The 26,290-nt window shown below is 42.6% G+C and overlaps 1 protein-coding gene across 1 annotated transcript in view; it reads right to left on the bottom strand.

Moving 5' to 3' along the window:
• Positions 1–26,290, bottom strand: part of LOC115474985 (sodium- and chloride-dependent neutral and basic amino acid transporter B(0+)-like) — a 127,914-nt gene that overhangs the window by 55,497 nt on the left and 46,127 nt on the right. Inside the window, exons 7-8 of the mRNA XM_030210726.1 lie at positions 13,644–13,872; positions 8,386–8,511 (exon numbers count right to left, since the gene is read on the bottom strand). Of these exons, the coding sequence (XP_030066586.1) occupies positions 8,386–8,511; positions 13,644–13,872 (355 nt within the window). The remainder of the gene's footprint in view (positions 1–8,385; positions 8,512–13,643; positions 13,873–26,290) is intronic.

Genomic DNA, 26,290 nt, shown 5'->3' with positions numbered 1-26,290 from the left:
CCCCAGATTCCTACCTCTATGATAGGCAAACCTGGGCAATTTTCTTAGTGGAGCATGGTAGCCAAGAACATGCCAAAACTTCATATCAAAGAACGAATCTCTTGTACCCTTGAAGAGAATGGCAGAACACACACCAGTGGGGCTAGATTCAAGAAGCCATATTCTATCAACGTATAACACTCATTTATATGCTTTCATTCTCTTCCCTATAGGGTAACCCCATTGTTGAAAATGAAAAAACATCCATGTAGCATGAAATTTAAATTGATTCATGGAAGAACACAGTCGTTTAAGCTGAAGAATCTGGCTAATAGGGATGTTATCCCTCAGATGTGGAGGATAAAAACTTGAATAATGCCAGGGCCGCCGAGAGCCCCCGGGCCCCCCCACCCAAGGTCGCGTCACACCCTGCCCCCCCACCCAAAGTCACCGGGCCCCCCTCCACCCGTCACGTCACGCCCCTCCCCACCCGAAGTCGCCGGGCCCCCCCTCCACCCGCTGCCGGGCCCTCCGAACTAACCTGAAGCGCCTTCACATTCGCATCGCAGCAAGCAGCAGCAGCATCAGCAGGGCAGACCTCTCCTTCCTTCCGTGCCCCGCCCTCACGGACGTTACATCAGGCAAGGGCGGGACACGGAAGGAAGGAGTGGCCTGCCCTGCTGCTTGCTGCGATGTGAACGTGAAGGCGCTTCAAGTTAGTTCCGGGAGCTACGGAGGGTGGGCCGGACTGCAGCGGCGCCAGGCCCCCCCCCCCCCGGAGGCCCGGGGACTTTTGTCCCCCCTGTCCCCCCCTCTCGGCGGCCCTGAATAATGCAAAAGCATATTACAATCCGTGTCCTTCCTAAACACAGTGGTATTAAACTCTCCCACTTCAGAGAAAAGAATGGCTATATCCAAAAAAATTTGTCCCAGTGAGCACTGAACTGGATATGAGTATCAACCAGATTAATATACCTTAGAAATTTCTCAGGTTCCGTTTCAGTGCCTCTCCATACCATCAACACATCATCAATAAGATGCTTCCACATAACTACGTGACCCACATATGGGCAATCAAATATAAATCTGCTTTGAAATAAAGTCATATAAAGGCAATCGATGGACGGAGCCATCGCCACCCCTTGGCAACGCTTCTAGTCTGAAGGAAGAAGTTGTCTTCAAACACAAAATAATTATGTTTTACTATAAGTTCACTCATATGATTCAATAACAACTTCTCCCCAGAAATGGATGCTTGAGCCAAAAAATAGTCTATGGTCTGTAAAGCTTCTTCCTGGGGGAAGTTAGGGTATAATGAGCTAAGCTCTAGATTGTCCAAAAATATTTCATCCACATTATAAATTTGTACAGAAGCCAAAAATTATATAAAATGGCAAGAGTCATGGATATAAGACTGTGCCCTAGCTACAAAGGGCTTCAAGTAAAAGTTCACAAATTGGGATACTAGCTCCAAAATACATATGTATACATATATTTATACTGGAACAGTAAATGTGCAATGATGGTTCCTCCGCTTCTATCAATGACATGCATGGGTTGTAATGGTATGCTGGGTTTGAACTGAGCACATTTTTTCATTCACATATTTTATATTTAATTTTGATTAGTTAAGTTTACTGTATTGATCTATTGACGTTAGCCACTGAAGAGGATGAATAGCACAACCACTATGGCAAATACACAGGATACTGGAGAGTAGGGTGTGTGATGACTCTTCCAATACAAACAAATCTCCTGGACCGAATGGTATTCATCCCAGAGTACTGATAGGATTGAAACATGAACTGGCGGAACTATTGTTAGTAATATGTAATTTATCTTTAAAATCGAGCATGGTACCGGAAGATTGGAGGGTAGCCCATGTAACACCGATATTTTAAAAAGGTTCCAGAGGGGATCCAGGAAATTATAGACCAGTAAGCCTGACATCGGTGCCGGGCAAAATGGTAGAGACTATTATAAAGAACAAACTTACAGAGCATATTCAAAAGCATGGAGTAATGAGACAAAGCCAACATGGATTTAGTGAAGGGAAATCTTGCCTCACCAATCTATTACATTTCTTTGAAGGGGTGAACAAACATGTGGGTAAAGGTGAGCTGGTTGATATTGTATATCTCGATTTTCAAAAGGCGTTTGACAAAGTACCTCATGAAAGGCCCCAGAAGAAATTGGAGAGCCATGGGATAGGAATAGTGTCCTATTGTGGATTAAAAACTGGTTAAAGGATAGAAAACAGAGAGTAGGGTTAAATGGTCAGTATTCTCAATGGTGAAGGGTAGATAGTGGGGTTCCTCAGGGGGTCTGTGCTAGGACTGCTGCTTTTTAACATATTTATAAATGATTTAGAGATGGGAGTAACTAGTGAGGTAATTAAATTTGCTGATGACACAAAGTTATTCAAAGTTGTTAAATCGCGACAGGATTGTGAAAAGAGGACCTTACGAGACTGGGAGATTGGGTGTCTAAATGGCAGATGACATTTAATGTGAGCAAGTTCAAAGTGATGCATGTGGGAAAGAGGAACCCGAGCTACAGCTACGTAATGCAAGGTTCCATGTTAGGAGTCACCGACCAAGAAAGGGATCTCGGCATCGTTGTTGATGATACGTTGAAATGCTCTGCTCAGTGTGCTACGGCAGCTAAGAAAGCAAATAGAATGTTAAGTATTATTAGGAAAGGAATGGAAAACAAAAGAGAGGAAGTTATAATGCCTTTGTATCGGTCCATGGTGTGACCGCACCTCGAATATTGTGTTCAGTTCTGGTTGCAGCATCTCACAAAAGATATAGTGGAATTAAAAAAGGTACAGAGAAGGGTGCCAAAAATGATAAAGGGGATGGGATGACTTCCCTATGAGGAAAAGCTGAAGCAGCTAGGGCTCTTTAACTTGGAGAAGAGATGGCTGAGAGGAGATATGATAGAGGTCTATAAAATAATGAGTGGAGTGGAACGGGTAGACGTGAATTGTTTATTCTTTCCAAAAATACTAGGACTAGGGGGTATGCGATGAAGATAAAAAGTAAATTTAATATGAATCAGAGAAATTATTTCTTCACTCAATGTGTAATTAAATTCTGGAATTCATTGCCAGAGAATGTGGTAAAGGCAATTAGCTTAGCGGAGTTTTAAAAGGGTCTGGACGGCTTCCTAAAGGAAAAGTCCATAGACCATTATTAAATTGACTTGGGAATATCCACTGCTTATTTCTGGGATAAGCAGCATAAAATGTATTGAGCTTTTCTGGGATCTTGCCAGGTATTTGTGACCTGGATTGGTCACTGTTGGAAACAGGATGATGGGCTTGATGGACCTTTGGTCTGTCCCAGTGTGGCAATACCTATGTACTTATATCATGAAATCCCACAGAACAATATTGTTGTCAAAAACACCATTTAGACTCGACACAGAGACATATTTCAGCGTAACCACCTGCTTCAGGAGTCTATAGGTATATAATCTCAGATATGATGTTAAAAACAGAGATTTATGTAAAACTCTTCTTAATGCCTAAGAGAAATGCTGCAATGTCTGGCAAGGTGAGGGCAATCCTCTTTGCGGGACAGAATTGCCCTCACCATTCCAGATGTCGCAGCGTTTCTCGTAGGTGTTTTATATAGAAGAGTTTTACATAAATCTCTGTTTTTTAGCATCAGACCTGAGATTATGCACCTACAAACTCCTGAATCATGTAGTTACGTGAAACATGGCTCCGTGTCAAGACTAAATGGTGTTTTGACAAAGTACTGTTCTGTGAAATTTCACGATCTCTCTGTTTGTATTGTAAGAGTCATCACTCAGGAATTACTTCCTACCAACCTTCTTATCCTCCATGCTCTTCCCCTACCTCTTCTTTATCGCTCCACTTCCTTACCTATCCCTATCATTTCTCTCATACCTCTTTTATCCCATTTACCCTTTGTTCATTTGACCTACCATATACCTCCTTTGTTGATTTTGATACTGCATATTGTATTCTCTTGTTACTATGTAAGCCGCATTGAGCCTGCGATGAGCAGGAAAGTGCGGGGTACAAATGTAATAAATAAATAAATCACACACTCTACTCTCCCATGTCCTTGGAATGGGAAGGGAAATGGGTGGGTTATAGGTAGAGAAGGGGCATGGTCTGGATTGTGTAGTTAAAGGTAAATTCTACAAGTGGCGCCTAAAAATCAGTGCCAAAAATTTACACACTGAGTGCCATTCTATAAAGGGTACATATCCCTTATAGAATAGTGCTTAGGGCATAAACCATGCCTAACTTAAGGTTCCAGCAATTACGCCTGAAATGCCCTTGGAATGCCTCTAGCCATGCCTCCAAAACTTTACATGCGTTAAGATTTATGCGTGGATTATTATAGAATACGAACTGCACGTAAATCCTATTTAAGGGCAAGTAACACCAATAATTAGTTGTTAGCAGCCAATTATTGGCGTTAATTGGATTAAGCAATTGAGTGTACAAATTGGCTACACATGTTAATTTGTTCACACAACTTTAGTTACCATTTATAGACTCTAGGGGTTAGAGCTCAGTAGCTTATTACAGATGTTACTATACATATAGGGGCCCATTTACTAACCTACAGTGGGGCTAACTCGCAGGTAGCATGTGCCAAATTGACACTACCACCTGGGTAGCGTGGGCACCCAGCGATAATTTTGAAATTGGCGCGCACTGTTTTCCGTGGTAGAGAATATTTTTCTAATTTCTACCAGTGGTAATTGGCAGCGTGGCCACATTAGTGTGCACTACATGATTACTGAGCAAGTAGCACATGAGCCCTTACCGCTAGATCAATGGGTTGCAGTAATTGCTCAGGCAGTAAATAGCCATGAGCTACTTTTCATTTTGGTGCATGACCATTTACTTCCCCAATAAAAAAGCCATTTTTTCCCAGACACTATAAAAAATGGCACAGCACATGCCAATTTCATGCTTCCTAACTATCACAGGCCATTTTTTACCGCTATTTAATAAAAGTATTCCATATTGCAGGTATGCCTTGTGAGGAGGAAGTGCATCTGCATTGAAACTACATTTATCATTTACAAAGTTTTTTCTGCACTGTAATTGAAGAGTAAGCCTGACTAAGCCTCCAACAGTTCCCACATAGATTTTGTACTTACTGAGCAGTAAGGGCCAGATTCAATAAATGGCGCTGAAAAATAGTGGCCAGGAAATAAAATGGCATTGAGAACTATTCTATAAAGGACCCTCCAGCATAAGTTCCCTGTTACAAAACACCTAACCACCCACCTGGGGCTACCCCATGGGCACTTAGAGGGTCTATCCCCAGCACAGCTCAGGTCCACCTGCACTTGCTGCTTGTGCTCTACACTAGTATCCTCCCACCGACTGGGTCTCATCCGTCTCTGGGTAAGTCTCCCACTCTCAAATTATCCCCGTGAGTTCTAGGTAACTAGAGGCCACACTCCCAGTGCCCCCACAGTTCCTAGAAAGCATTCACAGACCAAACACACAAACCACCAGGATTCTTAATCAGTCCAGACAAGTAGGGGCAATAAACTGAAAATTTTTATTGTCTGAAAAATTAAAACAATGAACAGAAAAGGTGCAATCAGCAAAACAATAACAGGTAACTGAAATATGGATCAATTATAACACTATCTAAATAGTACCTGGGATGATCAGGACATATAGCTACTCACGAGTTATCAAATATAACTGTTTACAGGGCCTTAGCAAAGAGATCCCTCTCTCTTTTCTTCCTGGCTAAGACTGGAGAAAAAGCCAGTACATTCTAGCTCCTGGGCAAAGCAGAGCCCAGAACAACAAGTTTCAAAAATAGTTGGCCACATCACTGCAGGTCTTTTTCTGGGTAACAGCTTTAAACTTAAACATGCACCACCTGCTGGCCAAACTAGAGAAATACACTTCAAGAATTAAGGCAGTTTTACAGGCTTAAAAAAAAAAACCACTCTTTTGTCACACGGTCTAAATAGAATAGAGTTTAGCAGGGATTCCTGTGCCCAACTTTGGGCATGAGGACTTACTTCAGCTGCAAATTGGACGCGGATCCCAACAATTCTATAACACTGCCTGCATCTCCCTGACCTGCCCATGCCCCTCCCATGGCCACAACTCCTTTTAGGTTGCACCTATAGGATTTGGGTGCCCAGGCTTATAGAATAGCAAGCAGCCAGGTGCACTGACATATGGGTGGAGTCTGGGCAGGACTCCCATTTACATGAATGACTTCTAGAATACTGTAAGTTACATATCTCAAACACTTATGATTAAATTATTGGTCCATATTTTTGTTCGCAAATGTGGAATGCTTTACCACTTGACCTGAAAATAATTCACAATCTAATCAACTTCCGTAAAGCACTGAAAACACATCTCTTTAACATGACATACCATAATGACTCATAATTGGAACCGTAATTCTTCATCATCTACTTAACAATCGGATTATTTTCTCCCTATTTAGTACTGCCTAATTTATCATGTAATTCATGTTCAATATGTGATACTAATTGTATATTCTCCCCTTTTTAACCTGATTGTTCATTATATCATCCATGTTTCTATATATATTACCAATTGTATCTGTACTCTGACATGGCATAAGTCATGACAGAAATTATAAGCCACATTGAGCCTGTAAATAGGTGGGAAAATGTGGGATACAAATGCAATGTTATGACCCAGTAGTGGTGAGCCCCTGTGCCCCAACTGAGCACGGCAGAGATGGAGTGACACCGCACTCGGGCAGCCAGACAACCCCTAGCTTCACCTGGGAAGCGACCACCGTTCACCGGGAGTTGAGCCCCCAGCTGCAGGCGGCCACCAGGACTTCAGGAATCGGCGGGGTTGCACAGCCGCTGACCAGGATAGCAGGAAACAGACACAGTCCAGAACCAGTACTCCAACAGGCAAAGAAATAGTCAAACCAGTCCAGAGTCAAGGCAGGCAGCAAACAAGCAAAATCCGAGATAACTAGCCAAGGTCTGGTACACAGGAAAACCAGGAACAGAAGGAAGTCAGTGAACAGCACTCCAATAGCAACTCCTCAGAACAAATGAGGCCGAAGCAATGAAGGCCTGGAGGCAGTGCTTTAAATAGTGAGGAAATCTGAGCAAACCACACTCAGGTGAAGCCAACATGGCTGCCCCCATAGGAGATCCTCCCAAGACCAAATATGGAGTTCCTTCCTGATCTCGTTTATACAAGATGGCCGCCCCCTCCTGAGCTAGCCAAGATGGCCGCTGCCTGTGCTCTAAGCCGGATGACGGCTGCCAGACTTGGGAAAGTGAAACCGACCCATCCTGGAGAAACATCAAAAAGCCGGCTAGCTCTGCCGGACCGCACCTCGCCAGCGAATCAGATGCGCAGGCCTGGAATCAGGTGAAGAACGTAACATGCAACAAATAAATAAATAAACATAACTGCCTGCATTCCTTTATAGAATAGGCTCCTACCCGGCACTCTCTGGGTGTGTTATTTATAGACGTACAGTTATAGAATAACCTCCTATTTGAACAGTGCTGCTAAATATCTTTGCAGACTGCTTCATCACTATCCAGAGTGCTGGGGCAGTGTGTGGGCAGAGTGAGCATGCAGTAGCAAGTTATCTGGAAAGCAGCGATATTCAGACCGCTGTCCTGATAACTAACTGGATAAAGTTAGGACAGAGAAAAAAAGCCTATATTATCACTCTATTCCAGATATCCAGCACCACTCAAAATTCAAAGAGTAGTTCTGAATATATGGATTATCTTTAAATGCCACAGCTAGCATTTAAAGAAAAAATGCTGTCTGCAGTATTTACATATTGACCCAATAAAGTTCAAAGATGTTTAACAACACATCCCACTTAGCATTATTATGAATGTATATGGGTAAAATATTCTGAATATCTGTGCAACTTAGTTAGGAGCCCTTTTATTAAGCAGCACAAAAAGTGGCCAGCGCTACCCCCAGCAGGGGTCTTTCCCGCACACCAAGGCCAGTTTTAGAGCAGTGGTAAAATGACCCCATTTTCTATTTTTTCCTATTAATGGTCATGCCTGAGTGCACTCCACAATAAGATATGCATTAGTGCTTAACACAGCTTGGTAAAAGGGTTCTTTATTCGTAGTCAAGATCGATTTTAATGGGTCCACAAAGTTTTTGTGATATTAGCATATGACAAATAAACTTAGATGATCTTTCAATAAGTTGCACACGCTAAATGCTAGAGACGCCCATATATTCCTATGGGCATCTAAAGCGTTTAGCGCATGCTAATCATTGGCGTGCACTAAAAATGCTACCACAGCTTAGTAAAAGACACGCTTAGTTTTTTGTTAATCTGAAACAATAGATTTTTAAATGATAAATGCATCTATTTTCAATAATAAAACACTACATACCTAACAATGCAAACTGAGAGTCTAGGCCCAATGTTAGAAGCATAGCGAAAAATAGAAAGGACCAAACAGGGGGCACTGGCAGGTGAGACAATGCATCTGGATAAACCATAAATGCCAAACCAAAACCTAAGAAAGAAAATTAATATTAGAAGTTATTTTCAAGCTGTGTCTACACACTCTTTGAAAATTAGAAACAAAGACAGGGGTACTTTGTCCCTAAACAGATATTTTGAAAATTGACCTTGAAACAGGAAAAACATTTTAGTGCATCTGGTCCTATTTTTTGTCAACATAATCCTAGATAGACATTTTGCGAATTAGGATTGTAGAAATATTCTTTAGAATATTCATTGCTGATAGTTAGTAGGGCATTTTCAGACAATTTTACTCAGATAACTAAGATGGTACTAGGGAAGAGGAGGTTATAAAGGGGTTCTTTTACAAAGGCGCGCTGAAAATGGCCTACAGTAGTGTAGGCGCGGGTTTTGGACATGCGCAGAATCGTTTTTCAGTGCACCTGTAAAAAAGGCCCTTTTTGCCGAAAATGGATATGTGGCAAAATCAAAATTGGGTCTGAGACCTTACCACCAGCCATAGACCTAGCAGTAAAGAATTTGGGTGGCAATGACCTGTGCGCGTCCGCTACGTGTGCCAGAAAATATGAAATATTTTGCGGACGTGTACCAAAAATGAAATTACCGCAAGAGCCACACGATAGTCAGGCAGTAAGTCCATTTTGGCAATTGTTGGGCACGTGTAGACACTTACGCAGCTTAGTAAAAGGACCCCAAAGTGCCTTACCAACAGAGGGCATAAGGGAAGCGGTAGCACCAAAACTATGCCGTCTATTGGCCTCCCTTGTTTGACCATGACACGGTGGGTGGGGTGGGAACACTTGGGGGAGTGTTGCACAGGCGCTTTTTCACAATGCTACATTCCTGATGCACTGCAAGGAATTTCCCCTTGAAAATGTGTTTATAAGCCCACAGGAAGTTTCAAAATGGCTCAATTTATATATTCTAGAAGTGCTACATAAATCATGATAACCTCTGTTGAAAGAGAGGTCAATTTTCAAAACTATCTCTTGCAGGCAAAACTGTTTTTCACTGTGAAAGTGATCTTTTTCAAAATTGCCCCCACCCCCACCCCATATACAAGTCAGAGTATGTGGAAAATTCAACCACCTGTGTATCTTAATTTGGATTGGGGCGAGTCATTCCGGGATGGGGTTAGGGCAAGGAGCTTACACATATTGCTTTAGGCAAAAAAAAGGACTCCTGCAAAAAAGAGGTGGAAGTATGTATGTACAGGTACTATTTTCTTAAGCAATTTTCAGAGCAAAACATATAACTGCACAGGTAAAAAAAAGTACCTGTGGACTTGTGCAGGTAGCATGAACATTGGCCTCAGTGTCAGTAAGCCAACAAGATTCCAATAGTAACATAGAGCAAAATCTGATAACATATCAGTTTGTTTTGTAGAATGGATTTGGCACAGTTCCTCTAAGATGAAAATATTAATAGACTATTAACTTTCTTATTTCTTCCAGTCCCAACAGTTCAGTAACAGAGAAATTGATCTCTGATATATCATGTTTATGGAGAGATAACTATGGCAACCTACATTTTGACCATGGATGTTAGCTTGTCAAATCTGTAGGACAGTGTGTTCTTCAATGTAAGGTCTGCAGATCAGTGATGGCTCCTGATTGGGATCAATTTAATTTTTAGATTAGTGTCATTAGCCTGCATAGTCAATTCAACTTTTTTTTTGTTTAAGGTGGTGTCATAGTGGTCTATGTGTGCCAAAAGAAGGATTGCCCATCTCGTCTTCTGCCAGGGTCGCTTTACTCATACTACCCCTCTCCTCAAGTTGCTTAACTGGCTCCCTATCCGTTTTCACATCCTGTTTAAACTTCTTCTACTAACCTATAAATGTACTCACTCTGCTGCTCCCCAGTATCTCTCCACACTCGTCCTTCCCTACACCCCTTCCCATGCACTCCGTTCCCTTGATAAATCCTTCTTATCTGTTCCCTTCTCCGCTACTGCCAACTCCAGACTTCGCTCCTTCTGTCTTGCTGCGCTCTATGCCTGGAATAGACTTCCTGAGCCCCTACGTCTTGCCCCATCCTTGACCATCTTTAAATCTAGATTGAAAGCCCACCTCTTTAACATTGCTTTTGACTCATAACCACTTGTATCCACTCACCTACACCTACCCTCCTCTCCTCTTTCCTCTACACATTAATTGATTTGTTTGCTTTATTTTTTGTCTACTAGATTGTAAGCTCTTTGAGCAGGGACTGTCTTTCTTCTATGTTTGTGCAGCGCTGCGTATGCTTTGTAGCGCTATAGAAATGCTAAATAGTAGTAGTAGTAGTAAAAGAAGGCTGAACATGCATTTACCAAGTGCTACACCAGCAGCAATTCAGGTGGGCGGGCTTACATTCTTTTTCCCTCTTTCCCTCCCTCCCTCCCTCGTTTACTCTTCTGTGCTGCCTCAGGAACATTCTGCTTGCCTGGGCTCACAGTGTGGCGTTGAAATTTCTTCCCTCTTTCTACCAGTGAGGGAAGTACTATGGTGTAAAAGGGAGCATGACCTGAAGAAATAGTAAGAGAGAAAGAGCCACTGCTACTGGTAAGAAAGTCTGAAAAAAAGTTTCTTCTCCGAGGACAAGCAGGCCAGTTGTATTCTCACATGGGGTGATATCATCCAACGAAGCTGCAGATGCTTCCTAGCATGTATTACTTAATGAAAGTTCTAGCAGCATCCCAGCGCACATGCGCGGTTGGCTTCCCAACCGACATGCGAGTGCAGGTCCATCAGTCTCTTCTTTTCTATGGAGCTAGGAGGACACGTCTTTGCGGTCTCCTCTCAGTGCATTTTTTCTCGATTTTTGAGTGCCTTCCCTTGTTGGTTTTTACCCCTTTTTTAAACTTATTTTCCTCAGTATTTTAGTTTCAGTACCTTCCCCTGTTAAACCTTAGTTATTTTCAGCTCGTCACATTTTCTTTTTTTCTTTTTTCACAGCTCTTTAAGCCCACTTGTGCCTGAGCACTGGCCTCAAATTGAGTCTTGCCCCCTTTTTACTATCATCATTTTTAATTTGATTGTGATCATTTTCTCAATGTCTAAAAAGACCCCCAGTGGCTTCAAGAGGTATGCCCAATGTAACAGGGTGATTTCTATCACAGACCCACACAATTGATGCATCAGGTACCTAAGGCCTAACCAAACTAATTCTTGTTCTCTCTGTTTAAAAATGCAGTTGAGAACACAGAAAGTGCGTCAGGTCCCAGACTCCTCAAAGGCTGGTTCATCGAAAACAGCAGCGGAAGCATCATCCTCAATGGCTGCCCAGACTGCTTCAACCACTGGGAGTGCCCCAGCACTGAGGTGGTCTCCATCTCCCTTGACATGAGGCACTCATAGCGGGCCCCTGACACCTAGGGACCATGATGCCAGGTGTCGAGGGGGGCCTAAGAAGCACTGGCATCAGTCCTCGTTGAAGTGTGATGCCAGGAGAACCATGGCATTGGAATTGATGGTACCTGAGAAGCACAGGCACTGATAGGACTGCTCCCCCTCTTTCGTGGAGTGCCAGTGCACTTCAGGCAGCCAGGTTCCCACATCTGGTTTGACACTGACCCTTTCCCAGGCTCTCTCTGAACCGGATCCCCAGTCTTTGCGATGCCAGCCCTTAATGAACAGTACCAGGCCATGCTCAGGGAGGAGCTGCTGCAGATGTTCCAGTTGCACTCTGTTCAGGCATCGAGGGTGCCTGTGACAACTGCAGTTCAGAATCAGCCCCTTCCTGAGTCCCAGACTTTGCCTGTGGAATGGTCATCGACGTTGGCACCTTAACAGGCATCAATCAACGTCAATGTTGACCCATGCAGTACCAACTTCGATATCAGGTAAGGAAGATTCTCCAGAGTCTGAGAGTATGACTGTGCCTCATCACCCTATGGAACATGGACTGGGTCACACTTAGCCTAGGCAGGTGCAGACTCACTCAGTACATTCAGAGTATTTTGAGGACTCTGATCTGGACCATTCATTAGAGTCTGAGGAGGATCCACATTACTTCTCAGAGGAGGAGTCTTACGGTATCCTTTCTGATCCCTCCCCCACTATAAGAGAGGTATAAATCTCCACCTGAGGGTCTCTCTGTCATTGGTGGTGTTAAAGAGATGGCATCTGCCATCCCATTTAAGTTTTGAGACAGATGAGGATCCCAGGACTGAATTGCTATCGGTCTTGGACTACAAATCTTCTCCCAAGGAAGGGGTCACAGTTCCATTACACCCTATCCTGAAGGATGCACCAATGAAGAACTGGGAATCTCCCCTCTTAGTGCAGGTCACACCAAATAAGGTGGATGCGAAATATCATATCCAAAAGACTCCCGGATTCAAAAGGGTACAACTGGCTCACCCCTCTTTGGTAGTCAAATTCACCCTCAAATGGGCCAGACATTGCAGGACACATGCCTTGGCTCCCCCAGGTAGAGAAGCCAGGACTCTGGACTCATTTGGGACTTTTAGATCATGAAGAAGCAAAAGGGGCACTCAGGGAGAAGAAGGCCAAAGCGGAGAAACTGAATGAATTATTTGCTTCGAACTTTATGGAAGAAGATGTAAGAGATCTACCTTACTGGAAATGATTTTCAAGAGTAATGATGCAAACAAACGGAAAGAAATCTCGGTGAACCTGGAAGTTGTACTAACTCAAACTGACCAATTAAAGAGTAGTAAATCATATGGATCAGATGGCATGCATCCAAGGATACGGAAAGAACTCAAGCATGAAATTGCTAATCTGCTGTTAGTAATATGTAATATGGTTTAGAATGAGTAGAAATCAATCACTTTTTTACTGGTTCCAAAAAAGTACAAAGACTAGGGGACACTCAAGGAAGTTACATGGAAATACTTTTAAAACAAACAGGAGGAAATATTTTTACATTCAATGAATAGTTAAGCTCTGGAACAGTTTGCTTTAGGATGTAGTAACAGCAGTTAGCATATCTGGGTTTTTGGTGGGGTGACGGGTCTGGGATTTGGGGGTACCTTTAGAGAGCTGTTAGCTGGGAGAAGATAGAAAAGATAGGAGGGACCCCCAAACTCACGCAATAAACTAAGATGTTGTAAAATGCCAACTTTTACTGCACTGTAGTAATTTCCCCCTTGAATTAACCAAATTACTGTATGTAAACAAATAGAATACAAAGTTTTATTAATGAAAAAACTTACCAGACTCTGCAACCTCTGAAACAGACTTTCCTGATTCAGAAGCCATGTGTCCCAGTATAGCAAAGATAGCAAACCCAGCAAATACACTGGTAAGACAGTTTGTAACGCAAACAATAATGGAGTCTAAGTAACAGTTGTTGTTGAATTTATTGTAGGAAGACAGAGCAATCAGACCACCAAATGCCGTTGAAAGTGAAAAGAAGATCTGAGTAGCAGCATCTTTCCAAACCTAAAATGGGAACAGTTTAACATGAACAATAATGTGATTTCATGGAAAAATAATGGGCCCAATATAGATAGATAGATAGATAGATAGATAGATAGATAGATAGATAGATAGATAGATAGATAGATAGATATTTTAAAAAACCTCAGCTTTCTAAATGTGTGCGCCTAAATTTTGCTCTTAAAGTTTTGCCCTGTTGCCAGCCAAACGCATGAGCATAAATTATCAGCTGAAAATTCATCTTAATTTAATAATTTAAAAGTTATGCTTATAATTTTAGGCATGCCATTCATTATACTACATTTATGAACCTCACGCTTTCCTCCCACCTTAAATCTGCCCCATTGCCACCCACTTTTTATGCTCCTAAATTTAGGAGTTTAGTGAAATTCTGGGCTTGATATTCAGTTGGCCATAGTTAGCCTTTTGCTTACTGCTGCTGGCTTTATTCCCAGATAGTCAATGCTGGGCCATGTCTGGGCATCGACACTGAATATCTGGGTATATGTGACCAGATGAAACATAGCCAATTAAGTGCAATATTCAGCATTTAACCAGCTACAATGAACCTCATAAAGTTAGGCCTGTGTTTTATGCAGTTATTCTTGCTGGCTAAGTGTTGACTCCACTGCTGGAACGGACAAAAAATAGCCAGCTTTGGCTTGGACGCTAACTGGGCATTTTCAGCACTCTATCCAGTTAAGTGCCGCTGAACATGCCTGGTTAGCCCAGGACAAACAATTTAAATGGACAGTAGCCAATTCTGGCTATTTAAATTGCTTTGAATATCGACCCCTTGAACTACAGAGCTAATCACTCAGCCCTAGTAAATTTAGAAAGGTCAATTTAGGAGCATAAATCTTGAAGTTAGGACCGTAAATCCTTTGAATATTGGGCCCCACAATAATAAAGTATAAATAAACAAATGCTTGAGAAGTTCCATAACTTGAGCCTCAAGTACTGTCCTAAGGTACATGAATTTTCATGGCAGATCAGCCATATGCAAGTGAGTCTTGTAACTAAATCTCAAATAACATTACATGGAAAAAGTTTTAAGAAAGATAACTACAGGAAAGAGGTCAGCAAAGACATTTTCATACGCTGGCTTCTCAGGAATTTAGGTTTAATGGGCTGCTTTGCATTATCTTGCATTACAGCAGTTTATTAATCTTAAATTAAATATCAGTTTGTGCGGCAATATATTGCACTAGTAAAAAAGGCCCATTTCTGTCAGAAATGAAACGGGCGCTAGCAAGGTTTTCCTCGGAGTGTATGTTTGAGAGAGAGTGTGTGTGAGAGATGGAGTGTGTGTGTCAGAGAGAGAATGAGAGAGAGAGACAGAGTGTGTGTGTGTGTGTTTGTGTGAGAGAGAGAGAGAGAATGTGTGTGTGACAGAGAGGGGCATAATCGAACGGAAACGCCTATCTCCATGTGCGTTTATCTCCGAGAACGGGTCCGTGAAGGGGCGGGCTGAACTGTATTTTCGAAAAAAAAAATGGATGTTTTTGAGCTGGGCGTTTCTTTTTTTTAGCGATAATGGAAACTAAAAACGCCCAGCTCAAAAACGTCCTAATCCAAGCCATTTGGTCGTGGGAGGGGCCACGATTCATAGTACACTCACCCCCCCTGATATGCCAGGACACCAACTGGGCACCCTAGGTCAGTGCGGTGGACTTCAGAAAAAGCTCCCACATGCATAGCTCCCTTACCACGGGTGCTGAGCTCCCAACCCCCTCCCCCAAAACCCACTACCCACAAATGTACAACACTACAATAGCTCTTAGGGGTGAAGGGGGCACCTACATGTGGGTACAGTGGGTTTTGGAGGCCTCCCATTTACCAGCACAAGTGTTACAGGTGGGGGGGGGATGGGCCTGGGTCCACCTGGCTGAAGTGCACTGCGGTACCCACTAAAAGTGCTCCAGGGACCTGCATACACGCAGGCCTCTAGGACTTGTTACTGCTGTATAACATTGGCACACCAGTTTACACCTGAAGACTAATCTCTCCGAAAACGTCCTTTATTGGAATAAGCACGCTTACTCACAGTTAACTGCAGATCAGAGGTTGTGCCCCACCACTGGCAACGAGTCTCCCTGGTACTGAGATTAGCAGTAGGTCAGAGCTGGCAGAATGTTGTACAATGCCCTCTTTCAGCCACATTCAAGGTAAGAACTAAGATCTCTAACGTGGCTAACACATGGAAGGGATCTAAAACTGGCTTACAAAAATGGCCACTACCTCATGGACTACCGGAAACACAACAGGGCACACTCTGACCAAGTAGGCAGGGGGAAAAGCACCATGGGAGAAGAGCCTACCAACTACCAACCTCGTGAGACTGTAACAGAAGCTAATGAAATCACGGAGCCCAATACCCTACACCCACCACAATGCAATGCTGATGTGACCCTGTAGTGCACCTGAGAGCCACATCTGACCCAGGGAAAGGCTGTGACAGGATCGAACATATTCTGCTGTCATTTGAGGCTGGCATAGAGGCTGGAAAAAAAGTTTTTAAAGTGTTTTTTTTTTGTGGGAGGGGGTTAGTGACCACTGGGGGAGTACGGGGAGGTCATCCTCGATTCCCTCCAGTGGTCATCTGGGCAGTTGGGGCACTTTTTTGGGACTTGTTCGTGAAAAAAAAGGGTCCAAAAAAAGTGACCCAAAATCGCGGTAAAAACGCCTTTTTTCCGATTATCAGCTAAAGACGCCCATCTCTCCTCGGCTGATAATCACGCCCCAGTCCCGCCTCCACCACGCCTCCGACACACCCCTAGCAACTTTATTCATTTCCGCGACGGAGTGCAGTTGGAAATGCCCAAAATCGGCTTTCGATTATACCGATTTGGGCGCCTTTGCGAGAAAAAGGCCCATCTCCCGATTTGGGTCGAAATATAGGCGTTTTTCTCTTTCGATTGTAAGCTGGAGAGTGTCTGTGTGTGTGAGACTGTGTGTGTGTGTGTGTGACAGAGAGAGTGTCAGAGAGAGTGTATGTGAGAGACAGAGAGTGAGTGTGTGCCCCTCCCCCCCTTTATGGTCTGAGGACCCCCTTCCACCCCCACCTCTCTGGTCTCAGGACCCCCCTCACCCCCTTCCTCTCCCGTGACCCCCCTGCAGCCACCCATGTCCAACGACCCTGCTCTCTCACCTGCCTCCCCTCCAGCCACCCAGGTTGTGTAGCAAATTCTTCGAGGCAGGCAGGAAAGATCCGCGGTCCTGCCTGCCCGCTGCTGGCGCTGACCCTCCCCCGCTGCCAGATCGCTGTTCAAAATGGCCACCGAGACTTCCAATAGTGGACTCGCGAGACTTCTGCTGTAGTTTTGGAGGCAACCCTTATAAGTGTTGGCGGCCATTTTGAACAGCGATCCGGCATCAGGGGATGGTCAGTGCCAGGGATCTTTTTTGCCTGCCCCGAAGAATTCGCTACACAACTTGGGTGGCTGGAGGGGAGGCAGTTGAGAGAGCAGGGTCGTTGGACATGGGTGGCTGCAGGGGGGGCAGGGGGAGAGGAGGGTCGCTGGACATGGGTGACCTAAATGTTCAGATTTGGGCGCCCCCACAACCGTATTCTTGAAATGAAAGATGGAGGCCCATCTCATTTGAAAATACGGTTGGCCCCGCCCCTTCGCAGCGCCATCCTCGGAGATGAGCGTCCCTGTTCGAAAATGCCCCTCCACTTAGCTGAAGTCATAGCTATGTGCTCTGATAATGTTTTTTTTCAATTAGGTAGAAATTGAAGGAATCAATTTGCAAAGAAAACTATCCACCCAACATTCAAAAGGGTTTAACCGGGTAGGAAAGGTTTCTGTCCGGTTAAACCCTGCTGAGCAACCAGGCACCTGATATTCAGCAGCTCCTAACCAGTTAGCGCAGCTGAATGTCACCGCTAACTGTCCATCTCCTAACCAGTTAGGTTAGGGGAAGGCTGAGGGGGGGAGTAGTAGGAGTGGAGCACCTACTTAGCCGGTTAGCAGTGATTTTCAATCCACTAACTGGTTAAGTAACTGCATAAAGTTAGGAGAGCAAGAAAACTGTCCTAACTTTGGGGGGTCTTTTACTAAATTGTGCTAACGTTCTTAGCATGGGCTAAACGCTAGAGACACCCGTGGAAATATATGGGCGTCTCTAGCGTTTAGCACATGCTTATGTTTAGCGTGCACTAAAAATGCTGGTGCAGCTTAGTAAAAGACCCCCTTTAAGCATTATAGTTAACTGGGCACAGGTCTGAATATCTGCGGTGCCCTGTTAACTTCTGGGTGACCGCTGATACCTGGATATTCAATTCTGGGAGCCTCACATACCCAGCTGTGGCTGTGAGTGGCTCTAACGCCATATACCACCATGAGCTGAATATTGGGACCTATATGTTTACTCGCAAAGTTGCAGCTACTGCAGTAAACAGACTGTGGTGGGCTATAAATCCATATAGCAATGAAATCACCAAGAAATTATCCATATACGAGTGATATTCAAGCCTAAATGACACAGATAGCAGTGGTGTCACTGACCATATTAACCACATAGAAGTGTTACTCTTTCAAAAGAAGGACGTTTGCCGTCTGGTAATCTGAGTAATTACAGACCAGTAAGCCTGATTTCAGTGCAGGGCAAAATAATGGAAAACAATTATAAAATATAAAATTACAGCACACGTAGACAAACATGGTTTAATAGGACAGAGTCAGCATGGATTCAGCCATGGGAGGTCTTGCATCACCAATTTGCTTCATTTCCTTGAAGTCATGAATAAACATGTGGATAAAGGTGAGCCGGTTGATGTAGTGTATCTAGATTTTCAGAAAGGTTTTGACAAAGTTCCTCATGAGAGACTCCTGAGAAAAATAAAGAGTGATGAGATAGGAGGCAGTGTTCTGTTGTGGATTAGGAACTGGTTACTGGACAGAAAACAGAGGGTAGAGTTAAATGGCCATTTTTCTCAATGGAGAACAGTGAGTAGTGGAGTGCCACAGGGATCTGTACCGAGACCTGTGCTATTTAACATATTTATAAATGATCTGCAAATTGGAACGACAGGCAAGATGATTAAATTTGCAGATGACATGAAACTATTCAAAGTTGTCAAAACGCATTCGGATTCTGAAGAATTGCAGGAAGACCTTAGGAAACTGGAAGACTGGGCATCTAAATGGCAGATGAAATTTAATGTAGACAAATGCAAAGTGATGCACATTGAGAAAAATAATCCAGATCATAGTTATCTAATGCTAGGGTTCACTTTAGGAGTCAGCACTTAAGAAATGACCTAGGCATCATTGTAGACAATACACTGAAATCTTCTGCCCAGTGTGCAGTGGCAGCCAAAAAAGCAAACAGGATGCTAGGAACTATTAGGAGAGGGATGCAAAATAAGACCAAAAATATTATAATGCATCTCTATCGCTCCATGGTGCAACCTCACCATGAGTATTGTATTCAATTCTGGTCACCGTATTTCAAAAAAGATATAGCGGAATTAGAAAAGGTTCAAAGAAGAGAGACCAAAATGGCAGAGGGGATGGAATGCTCCTGTATGAGGAAAGGCTAAAGCGATTAGGGCTCTTCAGCTTGAAAAAGAGATGGCTGAGGAGGGATATGCTTGAGGTCTACAAAATCCTAAGTGGAGTGGAATAGGTGGAGGTGAATCTGTTTTTCACTCATTCAAAAAGTACAAAGACCAGGAGACACTCAATGAAATTGCACGGAAATACTTTTAAAACAAATAAGAGGACATATTTTTTCACTCAAAGAATAGTTAAGCTCTGGAACCAGTTGCCGGAGGATGTGGTAACAGCGGTTAATGTATCTGGGTTTAAAAAATGTTTGGACAAGTTCCTGGAGGAAAAGTCCATAGTTTGTTATTGAGATGAACATGGGGGAAGCCACTGCTTGCCCTGGGATTTGTAGCATGGAATGGTTCCACTAACTGTGTTTCTGCCAGGTACTTGTGACCTTTATTGGCCACTACTGGAAGCAGGATACAGGGCTAGATGGACCATTGTTCTGACCTTGTAGGCTTGTTCTTAAGTTCTTATGGTGTGAGAGCAAGGACCTAAATCCCCTTTCTTGCACCACACAGACCCTGCTTGAATACCTTCTACACCTTTCTGAATCTGGTCTCAAGACCAACTCTGTAAGGGTTAGCCTTAGTGCAATTAGTACTTACTATCACCATGTAAAGGGTAGGCCCATCTCTGGACAGCCTCTAGTTATTTACTTCATGAGAGGTTTGCTTCTGACAAAGCCCACTGTCAAACCTCCGCCTGTGTCATGGGACCTCAATGTCATCCTCACCCTCACCCAGCTGATGTAAGCTCCTTTTGAGCTGCTGTATTCCTGTCATCTGAAGTACTTGACCTGAAGGTCTTACTTTTGGTAGCTGTTACTTCAGCTTGCAGGGTCAGTGAGCTTCAGGCCCTAGTGGTGATCCACCTTACATTAAAATTCATCATAACAGAGTAGTTCTGTGCATGCACCCTAAGTTTCTACCTAAGGTTGTGTTGGAGTTCCATCTGATAAATAATTGAAGAGTCCAGTATTACAGTTACAGTGGTGGAAATAAGTATTTGATCCCTTGCTGATTTTGTAAGTTTGCCCACTGACAAAGACATGAGCAGCCCATAATTGAAGGGTAGGTTATTGGTAACAGTGAGAGATAGCACATCACAAATTAAATCCGGAAAATCACATTGTGGAAAGTATATGAATTTATTTGCATTCTGCAGAGGGAAATAAGTATTTAATCCCTCTGGCAAACAAGACCTAATACTTGATGGCAAAACCCTTGTTGGCAAGCACAGCGGTCAGACGTCTTCTGTAGTTGATGATGAGGTTTGCACACATGTCAGGAGGAATTTTGGTCCACTCCTCTTTGCAGATCATCTCTAAATCATTAAGAGTTCTGGGCTGTCGCTTGGCAACTCGCAGCTTCAGCTCCCTCCATAAGTTTTCAATGGGATTAAGGTCTGGTGACTGGCTAGGCCACTCCATGACCCTAATGTGCTTCTTCCTGAGCCACTCCTTTGTTGCCTTGGCTGTATGTTTTGGGTCATTGTCGTGCTGGAAGACCCAGCCACGACCCATTTTTAAGGCCCTGGCGGAGGGAAGGAGGTTGTCACTCAGAATTGTACGGTACATGGCCCCATCCATTCTCCCATTGATGCGGTGAAGTAGTCCTGTGCCCTTAGCAGAGAAACACCCTCAAAACATAACATTTCCACCTCCATGCTTGACAGTGGGGACGGTGTTCTTTGGGTCATAGGCAGCATTTCTCGTCCTCCAAACACGGCGAGTTGAGTTCATGCCAAAGAGCTCAATTTTTGTCTCATCTGACCACAGCACCTTCTCCCAATCACTCTCGGCATCATCCAGGTGTTCACTGGCAAACTTCAGACGGGCCGTCACATGTGCCTTCCGGAGCAGGGGGACCTTGCGGGCACTGCAGGATTGCAATCCGTTATGTCGTAATGTGTTACCAATGGTTTTCGTGGTGACAGTGGTCCCAGCTGCCTTGAGATCATTGACAAGTTCCCCCCTTGTAGTTGTAGGCTGATTTCTAACCTTCCTCATGATCAAGGATACCCCACAAGGTGAGATTTTGCGTGGAGCCCCAGATCTTTGTCGATTGACAGTCATTTTGTACTTCTTCCATTTTCTTACTATGGCACCAACAGTTGTCTCCTTCTCGCCCAGCGTCTTACTGATGGTTTTGTAGCCCATTCCAGCCTTGTGCAGGTGTATGATCTTGTCCCTGACATCCTTAGACAGCTCCTTGCTCTTGGCCATTTTGTAGAGGTTAGAGTCTGACTGATTCACTGAGTCTGTGGACAGGTGTCTTTCATACAGGTGACCATTGCCGACAGCTGTCTGTCATGCAGGTAACGAGTTGATTTGGAGCATCTACCTGGTCTGTAGGGGCCAGATCTCTTACTGGTTGGTGGGGGATCAAATACTTATTTCCCTCTGCAGAATGCAAATAAATTCATATACTTTCCACAATGTGATTTTCCGGATTTAATTTGTGATGTGCTATCTCTCACTGTTACCAATAACCTACCCTTCAATTATGGGCTGCTCATGTCTTTGTCAGTGGGCAAACTTACAAAATCAGCAAGGGATCAAATACTTATTTCCACCACTGTATATATTATATATATATATATTTTATTTATTTATTTATTTATCAACAAGGTGGAGACCTCAATACACCCGGACGCTAATGCTTTTTTTTCATTTCTTTAACTTGGGTAGTGTGTAATCATCATTGGTCTCATTTCCTTGAAAGGATTTTTTGGAAATTGTTTTAATTCCTGAATCTTCTTATATCTTATTCCTTTAACTTATTTTTTACATATATAATTTAAAAATGTTGAGCACTTAGCTGTGGCTCGACGGTGGCCAAACCCGTTTCGCTTTCACTGCTTCATCAGGAGCCGTGCATCAACTTTCTTAAAGTGTCGAAAAAAATGGTATCACACATTCTGGTGATCACCTGTGGAATGAATATATATCTATTACTTCTAAAAAAACCTAAAACATAATCTGTTATTCAATCCTCACTCTGAATTTTATTATTTTATGATCATTGCGTGGCGTTTCAGCCCTTACATCCTGATTTCCCTAGCATAATTCTTAGCGCAAAATGCTGGCGCAATATTCTTAACTGCTGGTCACAAACAGACTATTTAAACTAATGCTGCTTATTTTGACATTACAAACTCACATTACATCTTGTCCAGCGTAACTTTTCAGTATAGCGTTCTCTGCCGCTGATCGGTAAATGTCAAGTCAAGTCGCCTATTACTGCTTCTTTTAACCTGATGTCAATTAGATTTTCCCTATCAGAAAGCTGCATTTTTTAGCGAATCACTGCACTGCATTTTTTTGAAACTTCCGATCAATGGTTACTATCAACATGATTGAGATATCTCCTATATTATTGGATCCTGTCAAATACTCAGCTGCATGATTGAATACCTTTGATCGTTTTATTTTATTTAACTGTAATCTAAACCTATCAATGAAATAAAAAAACCTTTTGGAAAAAAATCTTTTGATTCTTTTGATTAACAAAAGAATGCACACCATTCAATTAGATTGTTTAAACCAGTTGGTTCCAATGTGTTTAACCGATGGATCCATTTCTGCTCTTGTTGTAAAAGTAACCTTGCATGGTCTCCACCTCTGACATTTGGTCTCACTCTATCAATTATAAAACATTTTAAGATATCAAAAAATGTAGCCCAGCTTTTTACAGTGGGTGACTAGTGGCGCTTCCACCCGATTCCTCTTGAGGTTGCTTCGATGTTCATTTAATCTTGTTTTGAGGCTTTGTATTGTCTTCCCCACGTACAATTTTTTGCATGGGCAAAAGATTATATATATTGCATGTGTGGTGTCACAATTGCTGAAATATTTTAACTGAGAAGTTTTATTGTCTTGTGGATTGGCAAAAGATTTTAACTGCAAGGTTATTTCACAGTTTTTGCACTTGCCGCACTTGTAGTGGCCAACTGGAATATTATTTTTTCTTGTAAATATAGGTTTTAAATTTGAAGGGCTTAAGATTTCTTTCAAGTTTCTTCCTCGTGCATATGAAATACATAATGTTGTATCTTTAAATGTGTCATTTGATTGTATTATGTGCCATTGATTCCTAATTATATTCAAAATTCTTGGACTGGCATTTGTATATTTACTAATAAAAGTCAATGTTTTTTGATCATCTGATGGTTGATTTTCTTAAAAGTCAATCTCTTTTGTTGTACTTTGCTCTCTTGTATGCTTTTTTCAAAAATCTTCTTTATTGCTGCATATTCTTCTGTAACATAAAAATTGGGAATATGGTAAAGACTCTTTGCAATGCAAGTTGCCACCAGATGCATTGCAAAGAGTCTTTACCATATTCCCAATTTTTATGTTACAGAAGAATATACAGCAATAAAGAACGTTTTTAAAAAAATCTAAAACATTGACTTCACGATTGAAAGCACGAGGGTATAAGATGGGAATTTTGAAACGGGTTTGGCCACCATCGAGCCACAGCTAAGTGCTCAACATTTTTTAATTATATATGTAAAAAATAAGTTAAATAAAGGAATAAGATATAAGGAGATTCAGGAATTTTTAACATTTCCAAAAATCGTTTCAAGGAAGTGAGACCAATGATGATTATACACTACTCCAGTTAAAGACGTGAAAAAAAAACATTAGCGTCCAGGTGTATTGAGGTCTCCACCTTGTTGATAAACAAGATTAGCAGTATATATATATATATATATAGTTCATTTATATCCCACATTTTCCCACACATGCAGGCACAATGTGGGTTACAGAAAAATAGGAGGAATTACAAATTATGAAGATACAGATAAGCGAAAAAGATAAAACAAGGGGGCATTGACTATTACTGTAATACTAGACTCGTCAACATTTTTTCCCAAACCTCATGCTCATCCTGGTGAAAGCACACTGCACACCTTGGACAGCAAGTGAGAATTAGCCACTGCACACCTTGGACAGCAAGTGAGCATTAGAGCAGCCTATGTACTACAGACAGTACACCCAGCTTTTTGTTTCTTTTGATCCCAACAGGATGGGGGTTGCCATTGGGAAACGAACAATCTAACAATTCTACCATGTAAACAACGTGTTTGTGGGCAACTGTGGCAGGCAATGATGAAAAAAAGTGGAGAAAAAAAGACCTCAGAGATATCGGCAACACCTCGTTTTTAAAGGACACACCTTTTGAGTAATAAGGGCACCACTTTAATCATAAGTCTTGGATGACGATTGTTCCACGGACTTTTGTAGTATCCAACTCTACTTGTGTTATTCTCCAAAGTCCCATAAAGTCCCGACATTGTTGTGGAACAGATAAAAGTAACAGAACAGAGGGGCGACATTAGACGGTCCATTGAATGGAAAGCATTTTTATAATTGCATTGCTTACTTGATTGGAGAAGATATCTTTGACGTCACATGCTGACTATATAAGCAGTACGTTTGAAAAAAGAACCTGTCTGCCATTTTTGTACCAGGGTGAAAAGGAGACTAAGAGATGTTCTAACTACTTGGATGTGTTTAAATCAAGAAATTTCCCCTGAAGCAGCTATATTTTAGCGAAACTGGGTTCCCCTGTCGGGACTCTATGGGACTTTGGAGAATAACACAAGTAGAGTTGGATACTACAAAAGTCCGTGGAACAATCGTCATCCAAGATAAGTAACGATTTCAAGTTACTTTTAATTCAATGTAGTGTCTCTATCATAGGTGCTTGTAAGGGTACAGTGGCAAAGTTATTGTGAATTTGATATGGTAGAGGTTTTTTAAAGACATGATTAAAGTGGTGCCCTCATTACACAAAAGGTGTGTCCTTTAAAAATGAGGTGTTGCCGATATCTCTGAGGTCTTTTTTCTCCACTTTTTTTCATCATTGCCTGCCACAGTTGCCCACAAACATATTGTTTACATGGTAGAATTGTTGGAGAGTTTCTGATAATATATTCTACTTATTCCGCAAATTTATAGTGAAACGAACAATCTCCAATTGCCTGGCAGATTGCATTTCTTTCACTTAACCCAGACTGGGCTGAATCTTGAGGGTCATGTCAAAGCTCATAATATCAGAACCATGGTGGTGTCAGTAGCTCACATGCGATCAGCCTCCATAGAAAAAACTTACAAGGTTGCAACATGGTCTTCAGTCCACACATTCATATCTCACTACTAACTAACGCGATAGTCAATTTGGACAGACAATTCTACAGAATTTGTTTGGGATCTAGAATCCAACTCTACATCTACCATCCTGGGCCCGTTTTGTTCCGTTCCAGGCTGCACTCTCACACAGTTGTATATAGTTTCAGATTAATCAGTATTTTGCCCTGGCCATTGTGAGGCCCAGTTGACCAATGGTTGTTGGTTTTGATGAGCCTGGTAGCTAGGGGGTCCCACATGTGAGAATATGGCCTTCTTATCCTCAGAGGAAGCGAAGATACGTACCTGTAGCAGGTATTCTCCAGGGATAGCAGGCTATTCATTCTCACATGCCCTCCCACCTCCCATTGGAGTTGATTCCATGCTATGTTATTGTACTGCTGGTCCTGTGCTCTCAAGCAGGCGGGAAGGCACTTACACATGCATGGTGGGGACGCTGTGTATGCTTTTCAATCTTTTTTAGCTTTATTTTATGCTCCACACAGGGCGACATGGATGATGTCACCCACATGTGAGAATTAATTGGCTGCTGTCCTCAGACAATATCTGCTACAGTTAAGTATCTTTGCTTTCTGGATGCCACACCTAATAATAGCATTGAGAGAACAGCAGCAGTTCAGAGAAAGGCTACAAAAATAACCCAAACCCTAAGCAGAGAGGCTTAAGTCATTCAAAATGTACATAAGAATAGAATATAAGAATA

Source organism: Microcaecilia unicolor, chromosome 7, assembly GCF_901765095.1.
Source record: "Microcaecilia unicolor chromosome 7, aMicUni1.1, whole genome shotgun sequence".
Taxonomy (NCBI): domain Eukaryota; kingdom Metazoa; phylum Chordata; class Amphibia; order Gymnophiona; family Siphonopidae; genus Microcaecilia; species Microcaecilia unicolor.
This window is presented reverse-complemented; position numbering and strand designations above follow the sequence as displayed.